At 50.3% G+C, this 25,899-nt stretch overlaps 1 protein-coding gene across 1 annotated transcript in view; it reads left to right on the plus strand.

The window, feature by feature from the left end:
- The window catches only part of LOC141077368 (uncharacterized), a 168,033-nt gene extending 145,293 nt beyond the window's left edge, over positions 1-22,740 (plus strand). The window contains exons 5-6 of the mRNA XM_073564264.1: positions 19,968-20,324; positions 22,608-22,740. Of these exons, the coding sequence (XP_073420365.1) occupies positions 19,968-20,324; positions 22,608-22,612 (362 nt within the window). The 3' untranslated portion in view covers positions 22,613-22,740. The remainder of the gene's footprint in view (positions 1-19,967; positions 20,325-22,607) is intronic.
- Positions 22,741-25,899: the final 3,159 nt, after the last annotated feature.

Consider the following 25,899-nt stretch of genomic DNA (forward strand, 5'->3'; position numbering starts at 1 on the left):
CACACTGGAGGAGACCTCAACAGTACCTGCCACACACTGGAGGAGACCTCAACAGTACCTGCCGCACACTGGAGGACACCCAAGCAGTACCTGCCACACACTGGAGGAGACCTCAACAGTACCTGCCACACATGGGAGGAGACCTCAATAGTGCCTGCCACACACTGGAAGAGACCTCAATAGTGCCTGCCACACTGTGAAGGAGACCTCAGCAGTACCTGTCACACGCTGGAGGAGACCTCAGCAGTACCTGTCACACACTGGAGGAGACCTCAACAGTACCTGTCACACACTGGAGGAGACCTCAACAGTACCTGCCACACACTGGAGGAGACCTCAACAGTACCTGCCACACACTGGAGGAGACTTCAATAGTGCCTGCCACACACTGGAGGAGACCCAAGCAGTACCTGCCACACGCTGGAGGAGACCTCAACAGTACCTGTCACACGCTGGAGGAGACCTCAACAGTACCTGCCACACACTGGAGGAAACCTCAGCAGTACCTGCCACACACTGGAGGAGACCTTAATAGTGCCTGCCACACACTGGAGGGGACCTTAGCAGTACCTGTCACACACTGGAGAGGACCTCAACAGTACCTGCCACACACTGGAGGAGACCTCAACAGTACCTGCCACACACTGGAGGAGACCTCAACAGTACCTGCCACACACTGGAGGAGACCTCAATAGTGCCTGCCACACACTGGAGGACACCTTAGCAGTACCTGTCACACGCTGGAGGAGACCTCAGCAGTACCTGTCACACACTGGAGGAAACCTCAACAGTACCTGTCACACACTGGAGGAGACCCCAACTGTGCAAGCCATACATGAGAGGATACCCCAGCAGTACATACCGCACACTAGAGGAGACCCAAGCAGTACCTGCCACACACTGGAGGAGACCTCAACAGTACCTGCCACACACTGGACGAGACCTCAACAGTACCTGCCGCACACTGGAGGAGACCCAAGCAGTACCTGCCACACACTGGAGGAGACCTCAACAGTACCTGCCTCACACTGGAGGAGACCTCAATAGTGCCTGCCACACACTGGAGGAGACCTCAATAGTGCCTGCCACACTGTGAAGGAGACCTCAGCAGTACCTGTCACACGCTGGAGGAGACCTCAACAGTACCTGTCACATGCTGGAGGAGACCTCAACAGTACCTGCCACACACTGGAGGAAACCTCAGCAGTACCTGTCACACACTGGAGGAAACCTCAACAGTACCTGCCACACACTGGAGGAGACCTTAATAGTGCCTGCCACACACTGGAGGAGACCTTAGCAGTACCTGTCACACACTGGAGGAGACCTCAACAGTACCTGCCACACACTGGAGGAGACCTCAACAGTACCTGCCACACACTGGAGGAGACCTCAACAGTACCTGCCACACACTGGAGGAGACCTCAATAGTGCCTGCCACACACTGGAGGAGACCTTAGCAGTACCTGTCACACACTGGAGGAGACCTCAATAGTGCCTGCCACACACTGGAGGAGACCTCAACAGTACCTGTCACACACTGGAGGAAACCTCAACAGTACCTGCCACACACTGGAGGAGACCTCAACAGTACCTGCCACACACTGGAGGAGACCTCAATAGTGCCTGCCACACACTGGAGGAGACCTCAGCAGTACCTGTCACACACTGGAGGAAACCTCCACAGTACCTGCCACACACTGGAGGAGACCTCAAGCCATACACTGGAGGAGACCTCAACAGTACCTGCCACACACTGGAGGAGACCTCAACAGTACCTGCCACACACTGGAGGAGACCTCAACAGTACCTGCCACACACTGGAGGAGACCTCAACAGTACCTGCCACACACTGGAGGAGACCTCAATAGTGCCTGCCACACACTGGAGGAGACCTTAGCAGTACCTGTCACACACTGGAGGAGACCTCAACAGTACCTGCCACACACTGGAGGAGACCTCAACAGTACCTGCCACACACTGGAGGAGACCTCAACAGTACCTACCACACACTGGAGGAGACTTCAGCAGTACCTGTCACACGCTGGAGGAGACCTCAGCAGTACCTGTCACACACTGGAGGAAACCTCAACAGTACCTGCCACATACTGGAAGAGACCCCAACTGTACAAGCCATACACGAGAGGAGACCTCAACAGTACCTGCCACACACTGGAGGAGACCTCAACAGTACCTGCCACACACTGGAGGAGACCTCAACAGTACCTGCCACACACTGGAGGAGACTTCAGCAGTACCTGTCACACGCTGGAGGAGACCTCAGCAGTACCTGTCACACACTGGAGGAGACCTCAACAGTACCTGCCACACACTGGAGGAGACCTCAACAGTACCTGCCACACACTGGAGGAGACCTCAACAGTACCTGTCACACACTGGAGGAGACCTCAACAGTACCTGCCACACACTGGAGGAGACCTCAACAGTACCTGCCACACACTGGAGGAGACTTCAATAGTGCCTGCCACACACTGGAGGAGACCTCAGCAGTACCTGTCACACACTGGAGGAAACCTCAACAGTACCTGCCAGACACTGGAGGAGACCCCAGTAGTACATGCCGCACACTGGAGGAGACCCCAGCAGTACATGCCGCGCACTGGAGGAGACCCAAGCAGTACCTGCCACACACTGGAGGAGACCTCAACAGTACCTGCCACACACTGGAGGAGACCTCAACAGTACCTGCCACTCACTGGATGAGACCCCAACACTACCTGCCACACACTGGAGGAGACCCCAACACTACCTGCCACACACTGGAGGAGACCTCAGTAGTACCTGCCACACACTGGAGGAGACCTCAGCAGTACCTGCCACACACTGGAAGAGACCCCAACTGTATAAGCCGTACACGAGAGGAGACCCCAGCAGTACATGCTGCACACTGGAGGAGACCCAAGCAGTACCTGCCACACACTGGAGACCTCAGCAGTACCTGCCACACACTGGAGGACACTTCAGCAGTACCTGCCACTCACTGGATGAGACCCCAACACTACCTGCCACACACTGGAGGAGACCTCAACAGTACCTGCCACACACTGGATGAGACCCCAACACTACCTGCCACACACTGGAGGAGACCTCAGCAGTACCTGTCACACACTGGAGGAAACCTCAACAGTACCTGTCACACACTGGAGGAGACCCCAACTGTACAAGCCGTACACGAGAGGAGACCCCAGCAGTACATGCCGCACACTGGAGGAGACCCAAGCAGTACCTGCCACACATTGGAGGAGACCCCAAAACTACCTGCCTCACACTGGAGGAGATCCCAACACTACCTGCCACACACTGGAGGATACCTCAGCAGTACCTGCCACACACTAGAGGAGACCCCAACACTACCTGCCACACACTGGAGGAGACCCCAACACTACCTGCCACACACTGGAGGAAGGCTCAACTGTAATACTGCACACTGGAGGAGACCCCCAGTAGTGCATGCCGCACACTGGAGGAGACCCCAATAGTACATGCCACACACTGGAGGAGTCCCCAGCAGCACATGCTGCACACTGGCAACATCCCAGTAGTATATGTTGCACACTGGAGGAGACGTCAGCTGTACATGCCGCACACTGGACGAGACCCCACAGTACATGCTGCACACTGGCGGAGACCCCAGCAGTACATGCAACACACTGGAGGAGACCCCAGCTGTACATGTCGCACACTGGTGGAGATCCCAGCTGTACATGCCGCACACTGGTGGAGACCCCAGCAGTACATGCCGCGCACTGGAGGAGACCCCAGCTGTACATGCCGCACACTGGAGGAGACCTCAGCAGTACATGCCGCACACTGGACGAGACTCCAGCTGTACATGCCGCACACTGGAGGAGACTCCAGCAGTACATACCGCACACTGGAGGAGACCCCAGCTATACATGCCGCGCACTGGAGGAGATCCCAGCTGTACAAGCCGCACACTGGAGGAGACCCCAGCAGTGCATGCCGCACACTGGAGGAGACCCCAGTAGTACATGCCGCACACTGGACGAGACCCCAGCTGTACATGCCGCACACTGGAGGAGACTCCAGCAGTACATACCGCACACTGGAGGAGACCCCAGCTATACATGCCGCGCACTGGAGGAGATCCCAGCTGTACATGCCGCACACTGGAGGAGACCCCAGCAGTGCATGCCGCACACTGGAGGAGACCCCAGTAGTACATGCCGCACACTGGACGAGACCCCAGCTGTACATGCCGCACACTGGAGGAGACTCCAGCAGTACATACCGCACACTGGAGGAGACCCCAGCTATACATGCCGCGCACTGGAGGAGATCCCAGCTGTACGTGCCGCACACTGGAGGAGACCCCAGCAGTACATACCGCACACTGGAGGAGACCCCAGCTATACATGCCGCGCACTGGAGGGGATCCCAGCTGTACATGCCGCACACTGGAGGAGACCCCAGCAGTACATACCGCACACTGGAGGAGACCCCAGCTATACATGCCGCGCACTGGAGCAGATCCCAGCTGTACATGCCGCACACTGGACGAGACCTCAGCTGTACATGCCGCACACTGGAGGAGACTCCAGCAGTACATACCGCACACTGGAGGAGACCCCAGCTATACATGCCGCGCACTGGAGGAGATCCCAGCTGTACATGCCGCACACTGGAGGAGGCCCCAGCAGTACATACCGCACACTGGAGGAGACCCCAGCTATACATGCCGCGCACTGGAGGAGATCCCAGCTGTACATGCCGCACACTGGAGGAGACCGCAGCAGTACATACCGCACACTGGTCAAGTCCCCAGCTGTAAATGCCGCGCACTGGAGGAGATCCCAGCTGTACATGCCGCACACTGGAGGAGACCCCAGCTATACATGCCGCGCACTGGAGGAGATCCCAGCTGTACATGCCGCACACTGGAGGAGACCCCAGCAGTGCATGCCGCACACTGGAGGAGACCCCAGTAGTACATGCCGCACACTGGACGAGACCCCAGCTGTACATGCCGCACACTGGAGGAGACTCCAGCAGTACATACTGCACACTGGAGGAGACCCCAGCTATACATGCCGCGCACTGAAGGAGATCCCAGCTGTACATGCCGCACACTGGAGGAAACCCCAGCAGTACATACCGCACACTGGCGGAGACCCCAGCAGTACATGCCGCACACTGGAGGAGATCCCAGCTGTACATGCCGCACACTGGAGGATACCTCAGCAGTACCTGCCACACACTAGAGGAGACCCCAACACTACCTGCCACACACTGGAGGAGACCCCAACACTACCTGCCACACACTGGAGGAAGGCTCAACTGTAATACTGCACACTGGAGGAGACCCCCAGTAGTGCATGCCGCACACTGGAGGAGACCCCAATAGTACATGCCACACACTGGAGGAGTCCCCAGCAGCACATGCTGCACACTGGCAACATCCCAGTAGTATATGTTGCACACTGGAGGAGACGTCAGCTGTACATGCCGCACACTGGACGAGACCCCACAGTACATGCTGCACACTGGCGGAGACCCCAGCAGTACATGCAACACACTGGAGGAGACCCCAGCTGTACATGTCGCACACTGGTGGAGATCCCAGCTGTACATGCCGCACACTGGTGGAGACCCCAGCAGTACATGCCGCGCACTGGAGGAGACCCCAGCTGTACATGCCGCACACTGGAGGAGACCTCAGCAGTACATGCCGCACACTGGACGAGACTCCAGCTGTACATGCCGCACACTGGAGGAGACTCCAGCAGTACATACCGCACACTGGAGGAGACCCCAGCTATACATGCCGCGCACTGGAGGAGATCCCAGCTGTACATGCCGCACACTGGAGGAGACCCCAGCAGTGCATGCCGCACACTGGAGGAGACCCCAGTAGTACATGCCGCACACTGGACGAGACCCCAGCTGTACATGCCGCACACTGGAGGAGACTCCAGCAGTACATACCGCACACTGGAGGAGACCCCAGCTATACATGCCGCGCACTGGAGGAGATCCCAGCTGTACATGCCGCACACTGGAGGAGACCCCAGCAGTGCATGCCGCACACTGGAGGAGACCCCAGTAGTACATGCCGCACACTGGACGAGACCCCAGCTGTACATGCCGCACACTGGAGGAGACTCCAGCAGTACATACCGCACACTGGAGGAGACCCCAGCTATACATGCCGCGCACTGGAGGAGATCCCAGCTGTACGTGCCGCACACTGGAGGAGACCCCAGCAGTACATACCGCACACTGGAGGAGACCCCAGCTATACATGCCGCGCACTGGAGGGGATCCCAGCTGTACATGCCGCACACTGGAGGAGACCCCAGCAGTACATACCGCACACTGGAGGAGACCCCAGCTATACATGCCGCGCACTGGAGCAGATCCCAGCTGTACATGCCGCACACTGGACGAGACCTCAGCTGTACATGCCGCACACTGGAGGAGACTCCAGCAGTACATACCGCACACTGGAGGAGACCCCAGCTATACATGCCGCGCACTGGAGGAGATCCCAGCTGTACATGCCGCACACTGGAGGAGACCCCAGCAGTACATACCGCACACTGGAGGAGACCCCAGCTATACATGCCGCGCACTGGAGGAGATCCCAGCTGTACATGCCGCACACTGGAGGAGACCGCAGCAGTACATACCGCACACTGGTCAAGTCCCCAGCTGTAAATGCCGCGCACTGGAGGAGATCCCAGCTGTACATGCCGCACACTGGAGGAGACCCCAGCTATACATGCCGCGCACTGGAGGAGATCCCAGCTGTACATGCCGCACACTGGAGGAGACCCCAGCAGTACATACCGCACACTGGAGGAGACCCCAGCTATACATGCCGCGCACTGGAGGAGATCCCAGCTGTACATGCCGCACACTGGAGGAGACCGCAGCAGTACATACCGCACACTGGTCAAGTCCCCAGCTGTAAATGCCGCACACTGGAGGAGACCCCAGCAGTGCATGCCGCACACTGGAGGAGACCCCAGTAGTACATGCCGCACACTGGACGAGACCCCAGCTGTACATGCCGCACACTGGAGGAGACTCCAGCAGTACATACTGCACACTGGAGGAGACCCCAGCTATACATGCCGCGCACTGGAGGAGATCCCAGCTGTACATGCCGCACACTGGAGGAAACCCCAGCAGTACATACCGCACACTGGAGGAGACCCCAGCTATACATGCCGCGCACTGGAGGAGATCCCAGCTGTACGTGCCGGACACTGGAGGAGACCCCAGCAGTACATACCGCACACTGGTCGAGTCCCCAGCTGTAAATGTCGCGCACTGGAGGAGATCCCAGCTGTACATGCCGCACACTGGAGGAGATCCCAGCTGTACATGCCGCACACTGGAGGAGATCCCAGCTGTACATGCCGCACACTGGAGGAGACCCCAGCTGTACATGCCGCACACTGGAGGAGATCCCAGCTGTACATGCCGCACACTGGAGGAGACCCCAGCTGTACATGCCGCACACTGGCGGAGACCCCAGCAGTACATGCCGCACACTGGAGGAGATCCCAGCTGTACATGCCGCACACTGGAGGAGATCCCAGCTGTACATGCCGCACACTGGAGGAGATCCCAGCTGTACATGCCGCACACTGGAGGAGATCCCAGCTGTACATGCCGCACACTGGAGGAGACCCCAGCTGTAAATGCGCACACTGGAGGAGACCCCAGCTGTACATGCCGCACACTGGCGGAGACCCCAGCAGTACATGCCGCACACTGGAGGAGATCCCAGCTGTACATGCCGCACACTGGAGGTGATCCCAGCTGTACATGCCGCACACTGGAGGAGATCCCAGCTGTACATGCCGCACACTGGAGGAGATCCCAGCTGTACATGCCGCACACTGGAGGAGATCCCAGCTGTACATGCCGCACACTGGAGGAGACCCCAGCTGTACATGCCGCACACTTGACGAGACTCCAGCTGTACATGCCGCACACTGGAGGAGACCCCAGCTGTACATGCCGCACACTTGACGAGACTCCAGCAGTACATGCCGCACACTGGAGGACACCCCAGCTGTATGTGCTGCACACTGGAGGAGACCCCAGCTGTATGTGCTGCACACTGGAGGAGACCCCAGCAATACTCGCCACACACTGGCTCACATTACATACACCACTACTACTCCTTTCTACCACATCCATGCATTACATCCACTACTATAATTTCAGCACTACCCTTATCTTCCATTCATTGCATGGCATGGTGGTTGTCAGGGAAACCCATTTTGTTTCAGTTTAGGAACGTGCGGCTCTCTGGCGCCCCCTTACTCTCAGGTCAGTCAGGGAACTGCATCTAGGATAAGTATTCGCTGGAAAGGTTGCCCTATCATGTACTGGCTATCGGACACTCTGCAGTGAGGGCGGTGTGTATATCATCAATCCCATGCCGGGATTACACACATAAACCTCCGCTCCGTCACTACCAGGATTCCAGAGGATAGAAATCCAATCTTATGGAACATATTCACAAGGAGTACACCACCAATAGGATTCTAGAGAGAGGGTAAGGCAAAGGGGAAAGTGAATATAAAATTTAAACTTTATTAATCATGTATAAAATTATTATTTACATGAAATGTACATACATCAATTGATCATAGTGTGTGACTGGTTATATTATGTACACCACCACAATCCACTGATTCCCCAGTGATAACTCACAGAAACATTATTGTAAATGGTATCACAGCTTTGACCCTGGGTAATATGCTGGACTTCAATTTATTATATGCACTTATAATGAATAGCTCTAACATTTGTCCCCTTATATGGCCAAATTCGATGCGACTCATGCACGCCTATCACCACACAGCTTGGAAATGTGAATATAGGCTGTAACAGAATGACATGACGGTGACGTGCTCCTCATGGATTATTGCAGATAGGAAGCACATCGGCAATGCAGCCATACTATTGTAGCCTAGATGATAATCATTGGGGACTTCTCCCCGCGCTTTGTGTTCTCATTGCCGCATGGTCTCTGTGCAGTGAGCAGATTTCAGTGTCCGCACACCCAGCCTCTAACACTCGGTGGGTAATGATCCGCTCCAGTGTGTGTTAGCACAATGGACATAGTGCTCCAAGACACTGTAACGGGGGCTAGGGTGTCAGTCGTGGTGAGGGGCTTTAACTCTTCCACACCCTGATGCTCCGCATTTTGTAATGAGCTGTGTGTGCGGTGCGTCACCCGCCTGCAGGCCAGCGTGCTCCTCCGAGTGCACGGTCCTTGTCTTCTCACGCACACACATTGTCAGAGTCTCTGTTCATTTTCTGCCACGCTTCACTTAACTCGTTCCCACGTACAGCAGTGACAGTCCAGTATCTCCCACATGACACAGACACATCCCTCTCTAGACTCTGGACTGTCTTCTGGCACAAGGTTTGGTCCCCAGGTACTCAGCACCACAGCTGACAGATGACAGTTCCACTTCTTCCAGGGGCTCCCCGTTCCTCTTCCATTCAGGAACGTCTCGGGAGTTGCCCAGAAGCCTCGCCATTTGTTCTCACGCACAGCAGAGACAGTCCAGTATCTCCCATGTGACACAGACACTTCCCTCTCTAGACTCTGGACTGTCTTCTGGCACAAGGTCTGGTCCCCAGGTACCCAGCCCCACAGCTAATAGATGACGGTCCCGCTTCTTCCAGGGACTCCCCGTTCCTCTTCCATTCAGGAACATCTCCGGAGCTGCCAAGAAGCCTCGCCATTTGTTCCCATGTACAGCAGTTACAGTCCAGTATCTTCCACATGACACAGACACATCCCTCTCTAGACTCTGGACTGTCTTCTGGCACAAGGTTTGGTCCCCAGGTACTCAGCACCACAGCTGACAGATGATGGTCCCGCTTCTTCCAGGGGCTCCCCGTTCCTCTTCCATTCAGGAACATCTCTGGAGCTGTCCAGAAGCCTCGCCATTTGTTCCCATGTACAGCAGTGACAGTCCAGTATCTCCCATGTGACACAGACACTTCCCTCTCTAGACTCTGGACTGTCTTCTGGCACAAGGTCTGGTCCCCAGGTACCCAGTCCCACAGATGACGGTCCCGCTTCTTCCAGGGGATCCCCATTCCTATTCCATTCAGGAACGTCTCGGGAGTTGCCCAGAAGCCTCGCCATTTGTTCCCACGTACAGCAGTGACAGTCCAGTATCTCCCATGTGACACAGACACTTCCCTCTCTAGACTCTGGACTGTCTTCTGGCACAAGGTCTGGTCCACAGGTACTCAGCACCACAGCTGACAGATGACGGTTCCACTTCTTCCAGGGACTCCCCGTTCCTCTTCCATTCAGGAACGTCTTGGGAGTTGCCCAGAAGCCTCGCCATTTGTTCCCATGTACAGCAGTGACAGTCCAGTATCTCCCATGTGACACAGACACTTCCCTCTCTAGACTCTGGACTGTCTTCTGGCACAAGGTCTGGTCCCCAGGTACCCAGTCCCACAGATGACGGTCCCGCTTCTTCCAGGGGATCCCCGTTCCTATTCCATTCAGGAACGTCTCGGGAGTTGCCCAGAAGCCTCGCCATTTGTTCCCACGTACAGCAGTGACAGTCCAGTATCTCCCATGTGACACAGACACTTCCCTCTCTAGACTCTGGACTGTCTTCTGACACAAGGTCTGGTCCACAGGTACTCAGCACCACAGCTGACAGATGACGGTCCCACTTCTTCCAGGGACTCCCCGTTCCTCTTCCATTCAGGAACGTCTTGGGAGTTGCCCAGAAGTCTCGCCATTTGTTCCCTCAGACTGCTCAGTCTTTACTTCCCTGTGTCTCCCCCTCTGGCCCTGCTCCTGTTCACTCTTTACCTCACAACTCCTTCTAGAACAGGGTTCCCCAACTCCAGTCCTCAAGGCCCACCAACAGAACATGTTTTCAGGATTTCCATAGTATTCCTCAGGTGATAATTGCATCACCTGTGCAATACAAGGGAAATCCTGAAAATATGATCTGTTGGTGGGCCTTGAGGACTGGAGTTGGGGAACCCAGTTCTAGAACAATCCAGTTACCTCAGAACTAGCTCCTCCCACTAGCTAGCTTCCTAATGGGCTAAACATTTAACTATTACTAGTCTGGCTAAAACCAGTGAACGATCTTATCTTACATGTGACTCTACACCCCTCCTCTGTAGTGCCCCCTGAACATTAGGCTTAACTATGTGGTAACTGTCTTTACCTTAGTCTCTAACACAGGGGTGGGGAACCTCAGGCCCCAGGGCCATTTACAGCCCTCGATGACCTTTTATCAGGCCCTCGAGCAGATTCTCCGGGACCGCATTCTTGGGCAGGGAGCTGTATCTTGATTGGCACAATCTCATTAATGTCTTCTTGCTCTGTGAGCGCACACACGCAGTGTTCACTACTGAACATTGAAGGGCATGCAATGAAAGATTAAGTCATGAAACCAGTGCCAGGGTCAGGATGTACTTTGTGGGCGGAGTTAGTACGGCCCCCGAAGGATGGTATAAATATCCAATTGGCCCTTGGCAGAAGAAAGATTCCCCATCCCTGCCCTAACACAATACGGGTATATAAGCATTACATCCCATGTAAGCGTATACTATAAGTGACATATACACATGAGCACATGAGTAAAACATCCACAGCGTCGCCGGTGTGATCCGGCAGATATGCTTCGAGGTGCACACAGTACATTACCAGACGCTGTCCCTGATCTGTGTATAACAGCTGGTCGGAGACTGCAGGGAGTGATTTATACACAGTTTTCTTGTTTAGGGCAGTTTACACTCCAATTAGTAGCGATGCTACAAGGGTATGTGCACACATTGCAGATTTGTCTGCAGAATTATCTGCACAGAATCTGCATCTCTTGGCAGAAAACGCAGGTAAAAATTTGCGCGTTTTTGACACGGATTTGATGCGTTTATTTCATGCAGATTTGTATGCATTTTTGTAGGCTAAATAAAGATCTATTATTTAACAAAAAAATGATGTAATTTCTTTGTCCAACGTCTTATTTTGCATACTCCATTACACACACAGATAGATCAATCTATAGATAGAGAGATAGATGGATCTATAGATAGATCTATAGGTAGATAGATCTATAGATATCCATCTATGTATCCATAGATATATGGATACATTTATCTATGGATAGATCTATCTATCCATAGCATGGACGGACATACCACATGTGCAGCCTCTATGGGTGCACCAGGGCCTGGAGGTGGAGGGGGGCCCCTGCAGGGTGGCTCACGTGCGGCTGGCAGGGAGTGATCCCTGCAGCTCCACTGCCTACAAGAGAAAATAGCAGTGGAGCGGAGCTGCAGGGATCTGCCCTGCTTCCTGCCTGCGATTCCCCTGAGACAGACAGCAGCGCCGCTGAATGACGTCATCATTCAGCGTCCGGCTGTGCCAGAGAGAGGAAGGCGACGGTGATGCTGCATCAGAGCGTGCAGAGAGGTGAGAGGTACTGTGTGTGTACATGTGTGGTGTGTGCTGGGGAATGTGCAGAGAGGTGTGAATGATGCTGTGTGTAGGGGGAGTAGAGTGCAATGATGGGGTGATGGAGAGGGCAATGATGGGGATGGTGGGGAGGAGGCAATGATGGAAGTGGTGGAATGGGCAAGGATGGGGATGGTGGGTGAGGAGGAAATGATGGATGTGGTGAGAAGGAGGCCATGATGGGGGTCGTGGAGGAGAAGGCTGTGATGGAGGTGTTGGAAAGGGCAATGATGGGGGTGATGGAGAGGGCAATGATGGGGTGGTGGAATGTGTTCAGAACAATAAAACATAACAATTATCAATGTAAATCAAAATGAATATCCCATGGAGGTCTGGATTTGGAATGATACTCAAAATCAAAGTTGAAAATCAAATTACAGGCTGATCCAACTTCAGTGGAAATGCCTCATGACAAGAAAAGATGCTCAGTATTGTGTGTGGCCTCCATGTGCCTGTATGACCTCCCTACTGTAAAACGCCTGGGCATACTCCTGATGAGGTTGCTGATGGTCTCCTGAGGGATCTCCTCCCAGACCTGGACTAAAGCAGCCGCCAAATCCTGGACAGTCTGTGGTGCAACCTGACGTTGGTGAATGGAGCGAGACATGATGTCCCAGATGTGCTCAATCGGATTTAGGTCTGGGGAACGGACAGGCCAGTCCATAGCTTCAAAGCCTTCAACTTGCAGGAACTGCTGACACACTCCAGCCACATGAGATCTGGCATTGTCCTTCACTAGGAGGAACCCAGGGCAAACCGCACCAGTATATGGTCTCACAAGGGGTCTGAGGATCTCATCTCGGTACCTAATGGCAGTCAGGCTACCTCTGGCGAGCACATGGAGGGCTGTGCAGCCCTCCAAAGAAATGCTGACCCACTGCCAAACTGGTCATGCTGAAGGATGTTGCAGGCAGCAGATCGTTCTCCACGGCATCTCCAGACTGGCTGTACTAACACGGGAGCAGACATAAAGCTTCTTTTCAGGGTCGCAAAGGCCACTTTCTCACATCCGCACCTTTACATGTAAGATCTGTGAGTGGTTTGACCACCTGTGAAAACCCTCGAATAAATTTGCGGTAATAATTGGCGAACCCCAAGAAGCGCTGAAGACCCTTAAGGTCTCTGGGTTGCACCCAATCCGCAATGGCCTGCACCTTCTTGGGGTCCATGCGAAAACCATCACAGGACACAATTAATCCCAAAAAAAGACAATTCTTGAGCAAAAAACACATTTCTCCAATTTGGCATATAGCTGATTTTCCCTCAGTCTTTGGAGAACGGTTTGTACATGATTCAGATGAGATTGACTGTCGGGAGAGTATATCAGAATATTGTCTAAGTAAATGACAACAAAACGACCAATGAGATCTGAGAATACCACGTTGATGAAATTCTGAAATATGGCGGGGGCATTTGTAAGACCAAACGGCATGACTACATTTTCAAACAGTCCCTCGGTCGTGAGGAATGCTGTTTTCCATTCATCCCCCTCCCGGACCCTTATCAAATTATATGCCCCCTGAAGATCCAGTTTGGAGAACCATTTTGCCCCTGAAAGTTGGTTACACAAATTGGGAATTAACGGAAGGGTGTACGTATTTCGTACAGTAATCTTGTTGAGCTCACGAAAATCGGGACATTGACGTAAACCACCATAATTTTTCTTTGCAAAAAAAAAGACCCCTGCCGCCACAGGTGAGACTGAGGGATGTATGTGTCCTTCGTGAAGAATCTCAGCAATGTAATCTTTCATGGCCAAGCGCTCAGGGCCAGATAAATTAAACAGACGGGCTTTAGGCAATTTAGCCCCCGGGACTAACTCGATAGCGCAGTCAAAGGGTTTATGTGGCGGCAACGTCTCGGCCTCGCTTTCAGAGAAGACATCTTCGAATTCTTTCAGGTACTCCGGAATACCTTCCAGCTCGACAGATGATACAGACACAGATTTAACAGGTTCAACCAATAGTGCAGACTTATCACATAACATCGAATCATTAAACCCCATTGAACAATCTCCCCTGTTTTCCAGTTAATAACTGGGTTATGGCGTTGTAACCAGGGCATGCCCAGCACCAATCCTGCTGGTAGATTGTCCAGAACCAAACAACTTAAGTTTTCCACATGGGTAGCGCCCACTTTGGGCGAAAACAAGTCAGACATAAAGAGAATTCCCTCTTTAGTGAGGGGGGAGGAGTCAATGGCCATCTCTTTGATCGGAACCTTAAGTCTAACTGTCCCTATCTTACAGCGTGTGACCAATTGGGAGTCAATAAGATTGATGGATGATCCGCAGTCCACGAAAGCTGTAGAGGGAAAACAACAACCGTCCACTAACAGTTCCACATGAAGCAACACCTTAGAAAACGAGGAAAAGGGTACCTGAGGGTCTGAGTAGTCTCCCCGCTGACTACCCAGACCTAGTCATTTCCCGTCGACCGGGTCAAGGATGGGCAATCAGGACACTCCCTTTTCCAATGTCCCGTTTTACCACAGTAGAAGCATAACTGCTTTTCTCTCCGGCGTTGTCTCTCCTTTTCCTTCAGGGAGAGAGCCCTTACGTCCATGGGCACAGAAACAGTCTCTTCCACTAGGGAACAATGGAGTCTCCGCCTCCATCACCCCCCTGGCCCGCAGCCTGCGGTCCATCCGGACTGCCTGGGTCATGGCGTCCTCGAGAGAGTTAGGTGGGGGATGTAATGCCAAGGCATCCTGTAACCGCTCGGACAAGCCTCTGCGAACGTGTCCTCGGAGTGTGTCGTCGTCCCAAGAGACCTCTGCGGCCCAGTGGCGGAATTCCATACAAAACCACTCAGCCGAGTGTTTCCCCTGACAAACGCTCATCACCATGTCCTCTGCCAATCGCACTCGGTCCGGCTCATCATGTATGTGCCCGAGGGCCTCAAAAAACGCATTCACAGACACTCTCTCAGGGGCAGTGGGAGGAAGGGAGAAAGCCCAAGCTTGTGGGGACCCTCTTAATAAAGACATAATGACCCTAACCTTCTGACTTTCGTTCCCAGAGGAATGTGGCCTTAAACTAAAGAAGAGTTTGCACCCCTCCATGAAGACCCTGAACACCTTTTTCTTCCCAGAAAAGAAATCAGGCAGTTTAACAGGTGGTTCTGGAGACACCAAAAACAACATCACTAACCCCAGCCCCCAGAGACCCAGCAGCTAAAGCCCCCCGCACTGTCTCAGAAACCTGCTGCTGAGAACGAGCCAGAGCTTGCTGCTTCAGAGATAAACCCTGAAACATCTGACTCAGATTTTTCATTTGTTCAGCCAGAGATTGTATGGGATCCATATTTCTCAGCAGAAAAAAAAACCCCAAAAACTTAATGGTCAGTTATAATGTCACGGTCCTGTTAAGGTCGGCGTGCAGTCACCACTGAGCAAGGACTCACCCACACTGCAGAGGGGCCTGGGGTCAGACACGGCTGGATAGTTCAGGCAAACAGGACCTGGAGAAGCTAAAGTCAGTGAAGGACCTACCGTCATGTGACTGCAAGGGGGCAGGGCTTAGCGTCCTGCTTTCAGAGATGGCAGGACACCAGTACAGGAATTCTCAAAGTCAGGCAAAACTGGGTCATACACAGAGATAGCAATAAAGTACCAGGGATGAGACAGAACGGAGAGTCGGGGACTGGCAGTGGTCAAAGCCAAACAGACATAGAAGGTACTAAGCAGAATCCAACAAGCAGTATCCAGAGAACAGGCCGAGTCGTACACAGAGTATCAAACAACCAGAACACAGCACAAACACACTCAGGGGTCACCACACAATGCCAAGGGCGAAAGTATAACTGATGGGGATAGGAGCGTCCTGAGGCTATAAGAAGCTTTCCTAGAACCAGGAAGAGGCCACAATCATAAGCCCCAGGTGTGCAGGTGAGCCTGCACTGGGATCACAACCTTTAACCCCAGGAATGCCAGTCATCAGCACTGGTTCCAGACATTAACCCCACATGTGCGAGTCAAACCCGCACTGAGATCATGACAGCTATCAGTGTGTCAAGAGTTTGAGAAGAGGGTTGCATTGACAATCCAACACAATGGGCAGCACCATGAACACATTTTATAAGTGGTCATAAACTTGTAAATAACTCATGAAAGAATAAAGTTAACGTTAAAACCAAGCACACCATTTCTTGTGAAATTTTCAATAAGTTTGATGTGTCACATGACCCTGTTCCCATTGGAAAAATAAAGTTGGATCCAAAATGGACGACTTTAAAATGGCCGCTATGTTCACCACCCATCTTGAAAAGTTTCTCCCCTCCCATATACTAATGTGCCACAAACAGGAAGTTGATATCACCAACCATTCCCATTTTATTTAGGTGTATCCATACAAATGGCCCACGCTGTAGATAGATATATAGATATATAATACCAAGACCAATGTTTCTTAATGAATAATATGTTTAATTTACAAAAAAAAACGTAAAAAAATGGCGTGGGCTTCCGCGCAATTTTCTGCGCCAGATAGGGAAAACTGACGACTGGGGGCAGATATTCATAGTCTAGAAAGGGACCATGGTTATTGCCCCCCCACGGCTACATACATCTGCCCCCAGCCGCCCCAGAAATGGTGCATCTGTAAGATGCGCCAATTCCGGCACTTAGCCTCTCTCTTCCACCTGCACTGTAGAGGGTGGCATATGGGGTAATTAGGGTTAATGTCACCTTTGTATTGTAAGGTGACATCAAGCCCGGTTAGTAATGGAGAGGTGTCAATAAGACACCTATCCAATACTAATCCTTTAGTTGTTAAGGGTTAAATAAACACACAGCCATTAAAAAAAGTATTTTAATGAAATAAAACACTACACAGTTCTGCCATATTTATTATCCGCCTAATCCATGTGACGCCCTCGATCTCCTGTAAAAAAATAAACAAACACTCCCTGTTCCGATGTAATCCATTTAATAACAAGTGTCCCACAATGATTTTCCCTGTAGAGCTGTCACATCAGGAGATGTGACCTCTCTACAGGGCCTCCAGTGACACACTGACAGGAGACAATGGCTCCTGCAGTGCATCAGTGAGGTTACCTGAGCTCAAGCTCTCACTTGTCACAATGCTGTGTGAGAATTAGGGTTAGGGTTAGGGGGACCTCTTTCCCGGCGGCAGAGAGATACATCGCAGAGGATTATCGCCGCCTGTCAGTTCATCGCGGGAGCCCCTGTAGAGCACTGACATCACCCGATATCACTGTTCTACATGGAAGATCGTCGTGGGACCCTCGTTACTAACTGGACTACGGCGGTAAGTATAGGTTGCTTTATTATTTTTATTACAGGAGATCGAGGGCTTCAGGGACTAGGTAATTGGTGAGTATGTACTCTATGTTATATGAATGTTCTGTATGTTATTTTTTTTACTACTAAACACTTGCATTGTCTGAAGGGACTACTTTCCCATCATCGTCAATGCTATCACTGTGATCATTCATAGCCGGATGGGAGCAGTAGTCCCATCAGACAATGGCTGCTTACACAGATCCGCACACACACAGCGACACACACACACACACATACACGCAGATCCCGGCACACAGACACACACAGTCTTCACACACATACTTACCTCCTCCCGATCTGCAGCGTTTCTGGTACCCACATCTGCAGCAAATCTGCGGTTTTGCTGCGGATATGCCTGATTCAATGGAAGTCAATGGGTGCGGAAATGCTGCAGATCCACAAAAAGAATTGACATGCTGTGGAAAAAAAAACGCAAATCTGCGCGGATTTTTCTGCAGGATGTGCACAACTTATCTCCATTTCCCATAGATTAACATTGGCTGTGCACTACACTGTGAATCCGTGCGGCCAAAAACGCTGCGGATCCACATCTAAATCTGCAACGTGTGCACACAGCCTTACAGGGATCGTGTGCGTATTCTCATTGCCGCATGTTCTCTGTAATGTGAAACGTGCAATGAACAGACCTGATCTTTATACAAATTTAGACAAATATTATGAGAGCTATTCATTATAAGTGCATATAATTGAAATCCAGCATATTTCCCAGGGTCAAAGCTGTGATACCATTTACAATAATGTTATCATTGGGGAATCAGTCGATCATGGTGGTGTATATAATATGACCAGTCACACACTATGATCGATTGATGTATGTACATTTCATTTAAATAATTTAATACATGATTAATAAACTATAAATTTTACATTCACTTCCCCTTTTCCTTACCCCCTCTTTACTGCCAGGATTCCCCAATAACACCAGAACGCTGAGCTGCCACCATTTCCTCGTTAGATACAAGCAAGGTCCATTACCAAAGCCAATATCGGGTCAGAAACCAACCCCAGGTAGTGGGAATTTGGAGAATATCCCCATGCGGTAAATCTTGCCGTTACTTGATCACAAGCAGCCATGAATTTATTTTAAATATGATTCAATAAAAATCCTGGATTTTAATTTCTGGAGTTGGACCTTCCTTTCTTTTAGTGGGAATTAGCGCAGAGTACGTGCTGGTTCGGTCATAGAGCAAAAAGAATGTAGCTAGTAAATTTATAAGTTTACTCCACAAAATATCAGCAGTGTTTACAAAAATATAAAAGATATTACAAAAAGAGACAAAATACAATATGTACAACAGTTAGAAAATAAAAAGGATGAACATATGAACTTACTATATCTTTGTCAAAGGTATGACGTGTCGATAAAGGGGAGGAGAGACTTAGGGTTAGGGATAGACTTCCCAAAGGAGCTATTCAGCAGCACAGCATGGTGTTCTTGGCTGTCTCTCTGGCTTCTGAACACCTCCCAAAATGTGCGTTTCTGTTTTATGCTTTGCCCACAAACCTGGAGACTCCTCCTTTTTGCTGACCTCACAGGTGGTCTGTGTTCAAGGGGTAACACCTCTTATCAAAAACTCTCATTTTCCATGTCTTTGGCTTGAAAGCTCGCAGGGCGACGATAGGGGCATTATAATTTTCCCTGCAAATCTACCATTCTTTTGAGACCAAACAAGGCATGTCTGCGTGTTACTGGGGGAGCAGAAATTCATTTCCCAGGTTTCTGGTAGCCCTAAAATGCCACCATGCATAGCCCTACATGCCCAGATCCTGGAAATCCAATTTTCATGTTAGGATTACTGTGAGTTTTTAAATTTGACTTTGAGAATTTTGGGATACGAACAAAGAAATTCTTGGCGGGAAAACCTTCTGTCCTTGCTGCTAGTTAGGGCCATAAACTGCATTCCAGAGGGGGGGAGAGTAGAGTTTCACAGAGGGGGCTTGCAGGCTTTTGGTTGTGCAGAAACCACTGAGGGGAAGGGCAGTAAGTCAGGTTTGGGTTGTGTAACCCGGACAATGGAAAGTGATTCATATTTTCCTGACAGTGGTCTTTCTGCGGTATGACTATGAGGGGATTAGCTCAGGCCAGTAATTAGTGAAGGGTAGTTATTGTGACTTCTCCCTTCAGGCATCCTCCACTTGGTGCAGACACCCATGACTTGGGCAAAATCTCGGACCTTCTGTCGGACCCACTACACAGACTTGGCCTCCATAACTTCCACTGAGGAGCAAACTGGTATTGCTGCCCTCCTGACTAACTACATTCCCAGCAAAGGATTTTGGTTTGGTTTAAAAAGGAATCGTTTTTGGGGAGATTGGCGCTGGAGCGGTGGTCAGGCATGGGGACAATATGCCTACTGGGGAGAATCAGAACCCAGTGACCCAATGTCTAAGCCATGCGGACTCATCTCAGGAGACCCTAGTAAAAACTTCACCTGGAGCTCTGAGTGCTGTGGGGAAGCCCTACCCTTCATGTGCTATGGAGGTGAGTACATACACATAGAGTAAGTTCGTGCCCCCATAGAAACGTAATGTATGGCCATACACCTTTAAATACAGTCATAGCCGAAAGTGTTGGCACCCTTGATATTGCTCCAGAAGATGAAGTATTTTTTCCCAGAAAATTATTGCAATTCCACATGTTTGCCATTCACACGTTTATTTCCTTTGTGTGTATTGGAACAATGCAAAAAAATCCCTTAATATTTGGTCACCCCCTTTGTAATAAATAACTGCAATCAATAGCTTCCTAAAGCCATCACAAGCTTCTTCCACCTCTCAGCTGGAGTTTTGTGTGACCCTTCTTTTGCAGACTGCTCCAAGTGTCTCATATTTGAAGGTGTCTTCTCAACATCGATTGAACGATCTTTAATCAGGTGATCAAAGGGATTTAGATCTGGGCTCATAGCTGCCACTTCAGAACTCTCCCAAAAATAGACAGTCGCACTCACAATGATTTGTTATTGCAGAAAAAAAGTATTTTTTTTGTTTTTAATTTTTTTTCTTTTCAATTCACCAAATAGTGTTTCACTGCAGTTACAAAGAGAAGGAAGAAAGTATCTCAGAAGTGTATTCTATATGGTGACGTTTCGACCTGACCATAGGTCTCTCTCAAACCATACTGCAAAAATAAGTATACGGAAAACAAAAAAATGGACAAAATAACCACAATATCAAAGAAACAACACAGAAATACCAAACATATTACATATGGATATATACCGATAAAATCGAAAAAAAAGGCCTTTAAATATTGCACACGTATATATACATAGGAAGAGGACAACATGGAAATCACTCGGAAATCCAAGAAGGCAGGATCTGTCTAATGAGGTAAACAGAGAGAGCGATTAGACTGTAGACTGCTGTAGACTGCTGTAGAGCTAAAACAGGGTGGTGGTGGAGGCGAGCTGTGAAATAGCCGAGCTTTGCAGGCAGTAGGTGTCCAGCTAGCCAGGAGATGGGGGTCTCCAGGAGCTTGGTGGCTGCTCCAGAGCGGGGGGCCGCTCCTAACATACGGACTGTGTTGCAGCATTGTTGTTTTGTTCCTGTTTTAGCCAGAAAGGCTGAGTTTTTATGTTGTCTGATAATAAACCCACAAGGACTTAAAGAGCCGGTGTACCCATTTTTTCCTACCTCTCTGTGCCGCCTCGCGAGTGAACTACCACAACATGTTCATTACAAAACATGTGTAATTGCAATAATTTTCTGGCAGAAATACTAAATTTTCTGGAGTAATTTCCAGGGTACCAATACTTTCATCCATTACTGTACATGTACATCTCATATATGATCACACAGTGCATATTGTTGTCATCATCAGCATGAGATAGTAAGTAGTTGTTGATGGATGATGAGGGTGGTGTGAGAGTATGATGGTAGTGAGTGCAGATGATGAGGAGGTGGTGATGTCTAGGAGTGGCATGGGGGTGGCAGGTGAAGAGGACGTGGAAGAGCGTGATGGTGGATCCTGAACATATGCTGGTGGTTGAGGATGATGAGGGGGCATGATGGTGGTGGCAGAGGATGATGAGGAGGGACATGGTGGGTGAGGATGAAGAAGACAGGCAGGGTGCTGGTGGCTAAGGATGATGAGGGGGTGTGGTGGTGGCTGATGAGGTTGATGAGGAGAGGGGCTTGTGGGTGAAGAGGAGGGTGGTGGATGAGGAGGGGGTGGTGGGCGAGGATGAAGAATAGAAGCAGTGTGCTAGTGGGTAAGGATGATAGGAGGCGGTGTGGTGGGTGAGGTTGATGAGGAGCAGCGTGGTGGTGGCGAGTAAGGTTGATGAGGAGGGGGTGGTTGGCGAGGATGAAGAATAGAGGCAGGGTGTTAGTGGGCAAGGATGATGATAGGAGGCGGTGTGGTGGGTGAGGTTGATGAGGAGCAGCGTGGTGGTGGTGAGTGAGGTTGATGAGGAGGGGGTGGTGGATGAGGAGGGGGTGGTGGGCGAGGATGAAGAATAGAGGCAGGGTGTTAGTGGGCAAGGATGATGATAGGAGGCGGTGTGGTGGGTGAGATTGATGAGGAGCAGCGTGGTGGTGGCGAGTGAGGTTGATGAGGGGGTGGTGGATGAGGAGGGGGTGGTGGGTGAGGATGAAGAATAGAGGCAGGGTGTTAGTGGGCAAGGATGATGATAGTAGGCGGTGTGGTGGGTGAGGTTGATGAGGAGCAGCGTGGTGGTGGTGAGTGAGGTTGATGAGGAGGGGGTGGTGGGTGAGGAGGAGGGTGGTGGATGAGGTGACATCTACAGATCTGTTTCACTTTCAGGATGATGACTGGTCCATGTCCTTCTGACTTGCTGCTGGCCATTGTTACCTCTACGTTGAGTGGAAGATACACAGTCCGGCTTCTTCTTGACGACATCTGCACTAGACGCCATGTCTGGACTCCTCAGAGATCATAACCCATGAAACTAAAAATAAAGTTTATAAAGTTAAACCTTCATATAATGTGGGTGCTATGTGCGGTGGAGGTCGCCCACACTGCGTCACTCCAGCTGTGTAGCTTTTATCTTCCTAACCTAAAAGGATGACAGAGTGGAAATAATATTATTTATTTGGAGTGCTATGCATGTTAAAGAGGTGGACCACTACAATGTATAGTGTGCCCATCGATTCCAACCTGTTAAAAAGGTATTTTTGTAAATAACTGTCAGGGATTTATTTTGTCTATTCCACTCTCAGCCCTGGTTTGGAACTTGCAGCTCTCTGGCGCCCCCCCTTACCCTAAGGTCAGTCAGGGAACTACACCTTGGATAAGTAGCCGCCAAAAAGGCTGCCTTGCCGTGTACTGGCTATTGGGCACTCTGCAGTGAGGGCGGTATGTATATCCCCAGTCTTGGAGGTGGGAAATACACACATAAACCTCCGTTCTGTCACTGTCAGGGTCTCCCGAATCCTCCAGAAGACTTTGCTGTCACTAGCTCCTCGTTTGACATTAAAACCAATATCGGGTCAGGAGCCCACCCACATGATAGCGTAATTTAGCGCGGAGGACGTGGCGGTTCATTCATAGAGCAAGGAAAACTAAACTAGTAAATTTTATAGAGTTACTCCAGAAAATATAGACAGTGTCTACAAAAATACAAATAATGTTACAAAAGAGACAAAATGCAGTATATATAGACAGTTAGAAATAAAAGGGATTAAAATAAGAACTTCCACATCTCACTTACTGGTATGCCGTGTGGATGAAGGGGGAAGGGAAACTTCCCAGAACAAAGGGTACAAATGCACAGCTTTCTGCAGCTGATTCCCCAGGCAAAATACAGCTTCCTAATGGGGCATCCTAGATTTATGCTCTTCTCTGGCTGACCTCACTGTGGGGGCTGAGTCAGAGAATGCACGCTGTCAGGAAAATATGAACCATTTTCCATGGTTTCAATTCCACCTCCAGAACTTTACGCTGCATCTAATGTGTTTGACATGCTGCCCCATCCCCCCTTAGGTTGTGAACTCCTCGGGCTACACCCCCCTCATGAAGCTGCGGCCCCCCTCCTCTTCCCCCTCCCTCGTTCTCCCTGTTGGAATGGCACATAGCTGCAGTCTCTGCCTGCGTGTATCTCTACCCCACTCTTGCCCCTCCCTCGGGAATGTGGTTTGTGATCAGCTAACTAAGCATTTGTTTAAAAGCACATGGTTCCTTTGTTTATTTCAGATCGAAAATAATAACACAGAATATTCACAGAGGCAGGAAACTTATATGAAGAAAAAGCTCCAAATATACATTTCAAACACATATGGTTGAATCCCAAAGTAATGCCTCATGCAGTAACCATAGCTGCGACTCTAACTAAATATGAAAAACTGGAGAAAAGGAGTCAAGCAAATTATATATTAAATATTAAAGTCCATAAAAAGACACACATGTGATATACAGGACATGTAATATTAAGTAGAATGGTCAAAGGGTGAATTGATCTGGAACAATAATAAGGTCCCGCGACAGGCGCAGTGTAAGTGGCCAAATATAGCATTGACATTAGGGTGAGTAAATATATGTCATGTGTATAATAACTAATTGTCATATATAGTAAGGTGTAAAATAATGACACAGACTGCAGACCACTGCAAACGGACCCTAAAGAAACCAAATAGTCTCATCTATATACTGGCATGTTGCCATGCATACAGCCACTGCAAGGATGAATATCCCCATAAGCAAAGGGCACTTATTAATATCTGAATAAGAGTGGCCCAAGATAAAGGCAGCTGGCTGTTAGCATCGCGGCCACAATCAAGGAGTACACTACAGAAGGGAGCTGCGATGTGCTGCAGACCTACATGTCAAGGTAACGTCAATATAACATAAGTAATATATTGCACAATGCCCACACACATACCCATCATGTCCAAAGCCTGTCGCAGGTCAGAAGCCCCTACGCGCGTTTTGCGGTATAATACCGCTTGCTCGGGGGGCGTGGCTAAAAAAGTAACTCCAACCCCTATATATCCGGTGACATCGAATCACATGGCTGTGATAAGCCAATAGTGGAGAACAGAGTGGCACATGCGCCCTGCGGTTGGATGATGCTACACCTCGTCAGCAATTCCCAAGCGCGCCAACGTCACCCAGGGGCGGCCGGCACCTGGCCGTCTCCCCGGCAACACCAGAGACACAAGGGAGGAATCCAAGCGCGCTGACGTCACACCTGGGAGGTCGGCGCCTGACCGTCACCAGAGCAACGCTGCAAACACTCGGGGACCGCTGCAGGGTATAGAGCATCCAAGCGCAGTGTGATGACAATTTTTTCTGTCTCCTGAAATAGATATATCGCCTGTACGGGTAACACAAGATGAAGTCATTGTTACAAATATATAAATATATAAATGAATAACCTCTAATGGAGGCCAAATAATTACAAAAGCATCAGTTGAAGAGTAAGCAGCATTAATCAACATGAAGACAGTATATATTGTAGTTCCAAGAAATTTCTTTCTTCTCATTGATTTTTCTGAGTTTTCTTCAAGGGCATGATATACAGCTCAATTAGCCGACACTCGCATGGATATAAATCTGGATATTGATGACAATGAGTGACATATGCACCTGGATATACAAAACGGAACATGTCAGAAGGAAAAGGTGAAAGTTAAAAACGGTGACAGGACAATTGTGTACAAGATAATTGTGTACGGACTATTGTGTACAGACAATTGTGTACAGGCCAATTGTGTACAATGACAATTGTGTACAAGGCAATTGTGTACAAGGCGATTGTGTACAAGGCAATTGTGTACAAGGCAATTGTGTACGGACAATTGTGTACAAGGCAATTGTGTACGGGCAATTGTGTACGGACAATTGTGTACAAGGCAATTGTGTACGGACAATTGTGTACAAGGCAATTGTGTACGGACAATTGTGTACAGGGCAATTGTGTACGGGCAATTGTGTACGGACAATTGTGTACAAGGCAATTGTGTACGGACAATTGTGTACAAGGCAATTGTGTACAAGGTCATGGAACCGTGTACAAGAGGCAATTGTGTACGGACAATTGTGTACAAGGCAATTATTTGTGTACAGGCCACTTGTACAGGCCACTTTCACACTGACG

This window comes from Dendrobates tinctorius, unplaced genomic scaffold (genome assembly GCF_039654945.1).
Source record: "Dendrobates tinctorius isolate UK_male_01 unplaced genomic scaffold, ASM3965494v1 ptg000442l, whole genome shotgun sequence".
NCBI classification, from domain to species: Eukaryota; Metazoa; Chordata; class Amphibia; order Anura; family Dendrobatidae; genus Dendrobates; species Dendrobates tinctorius.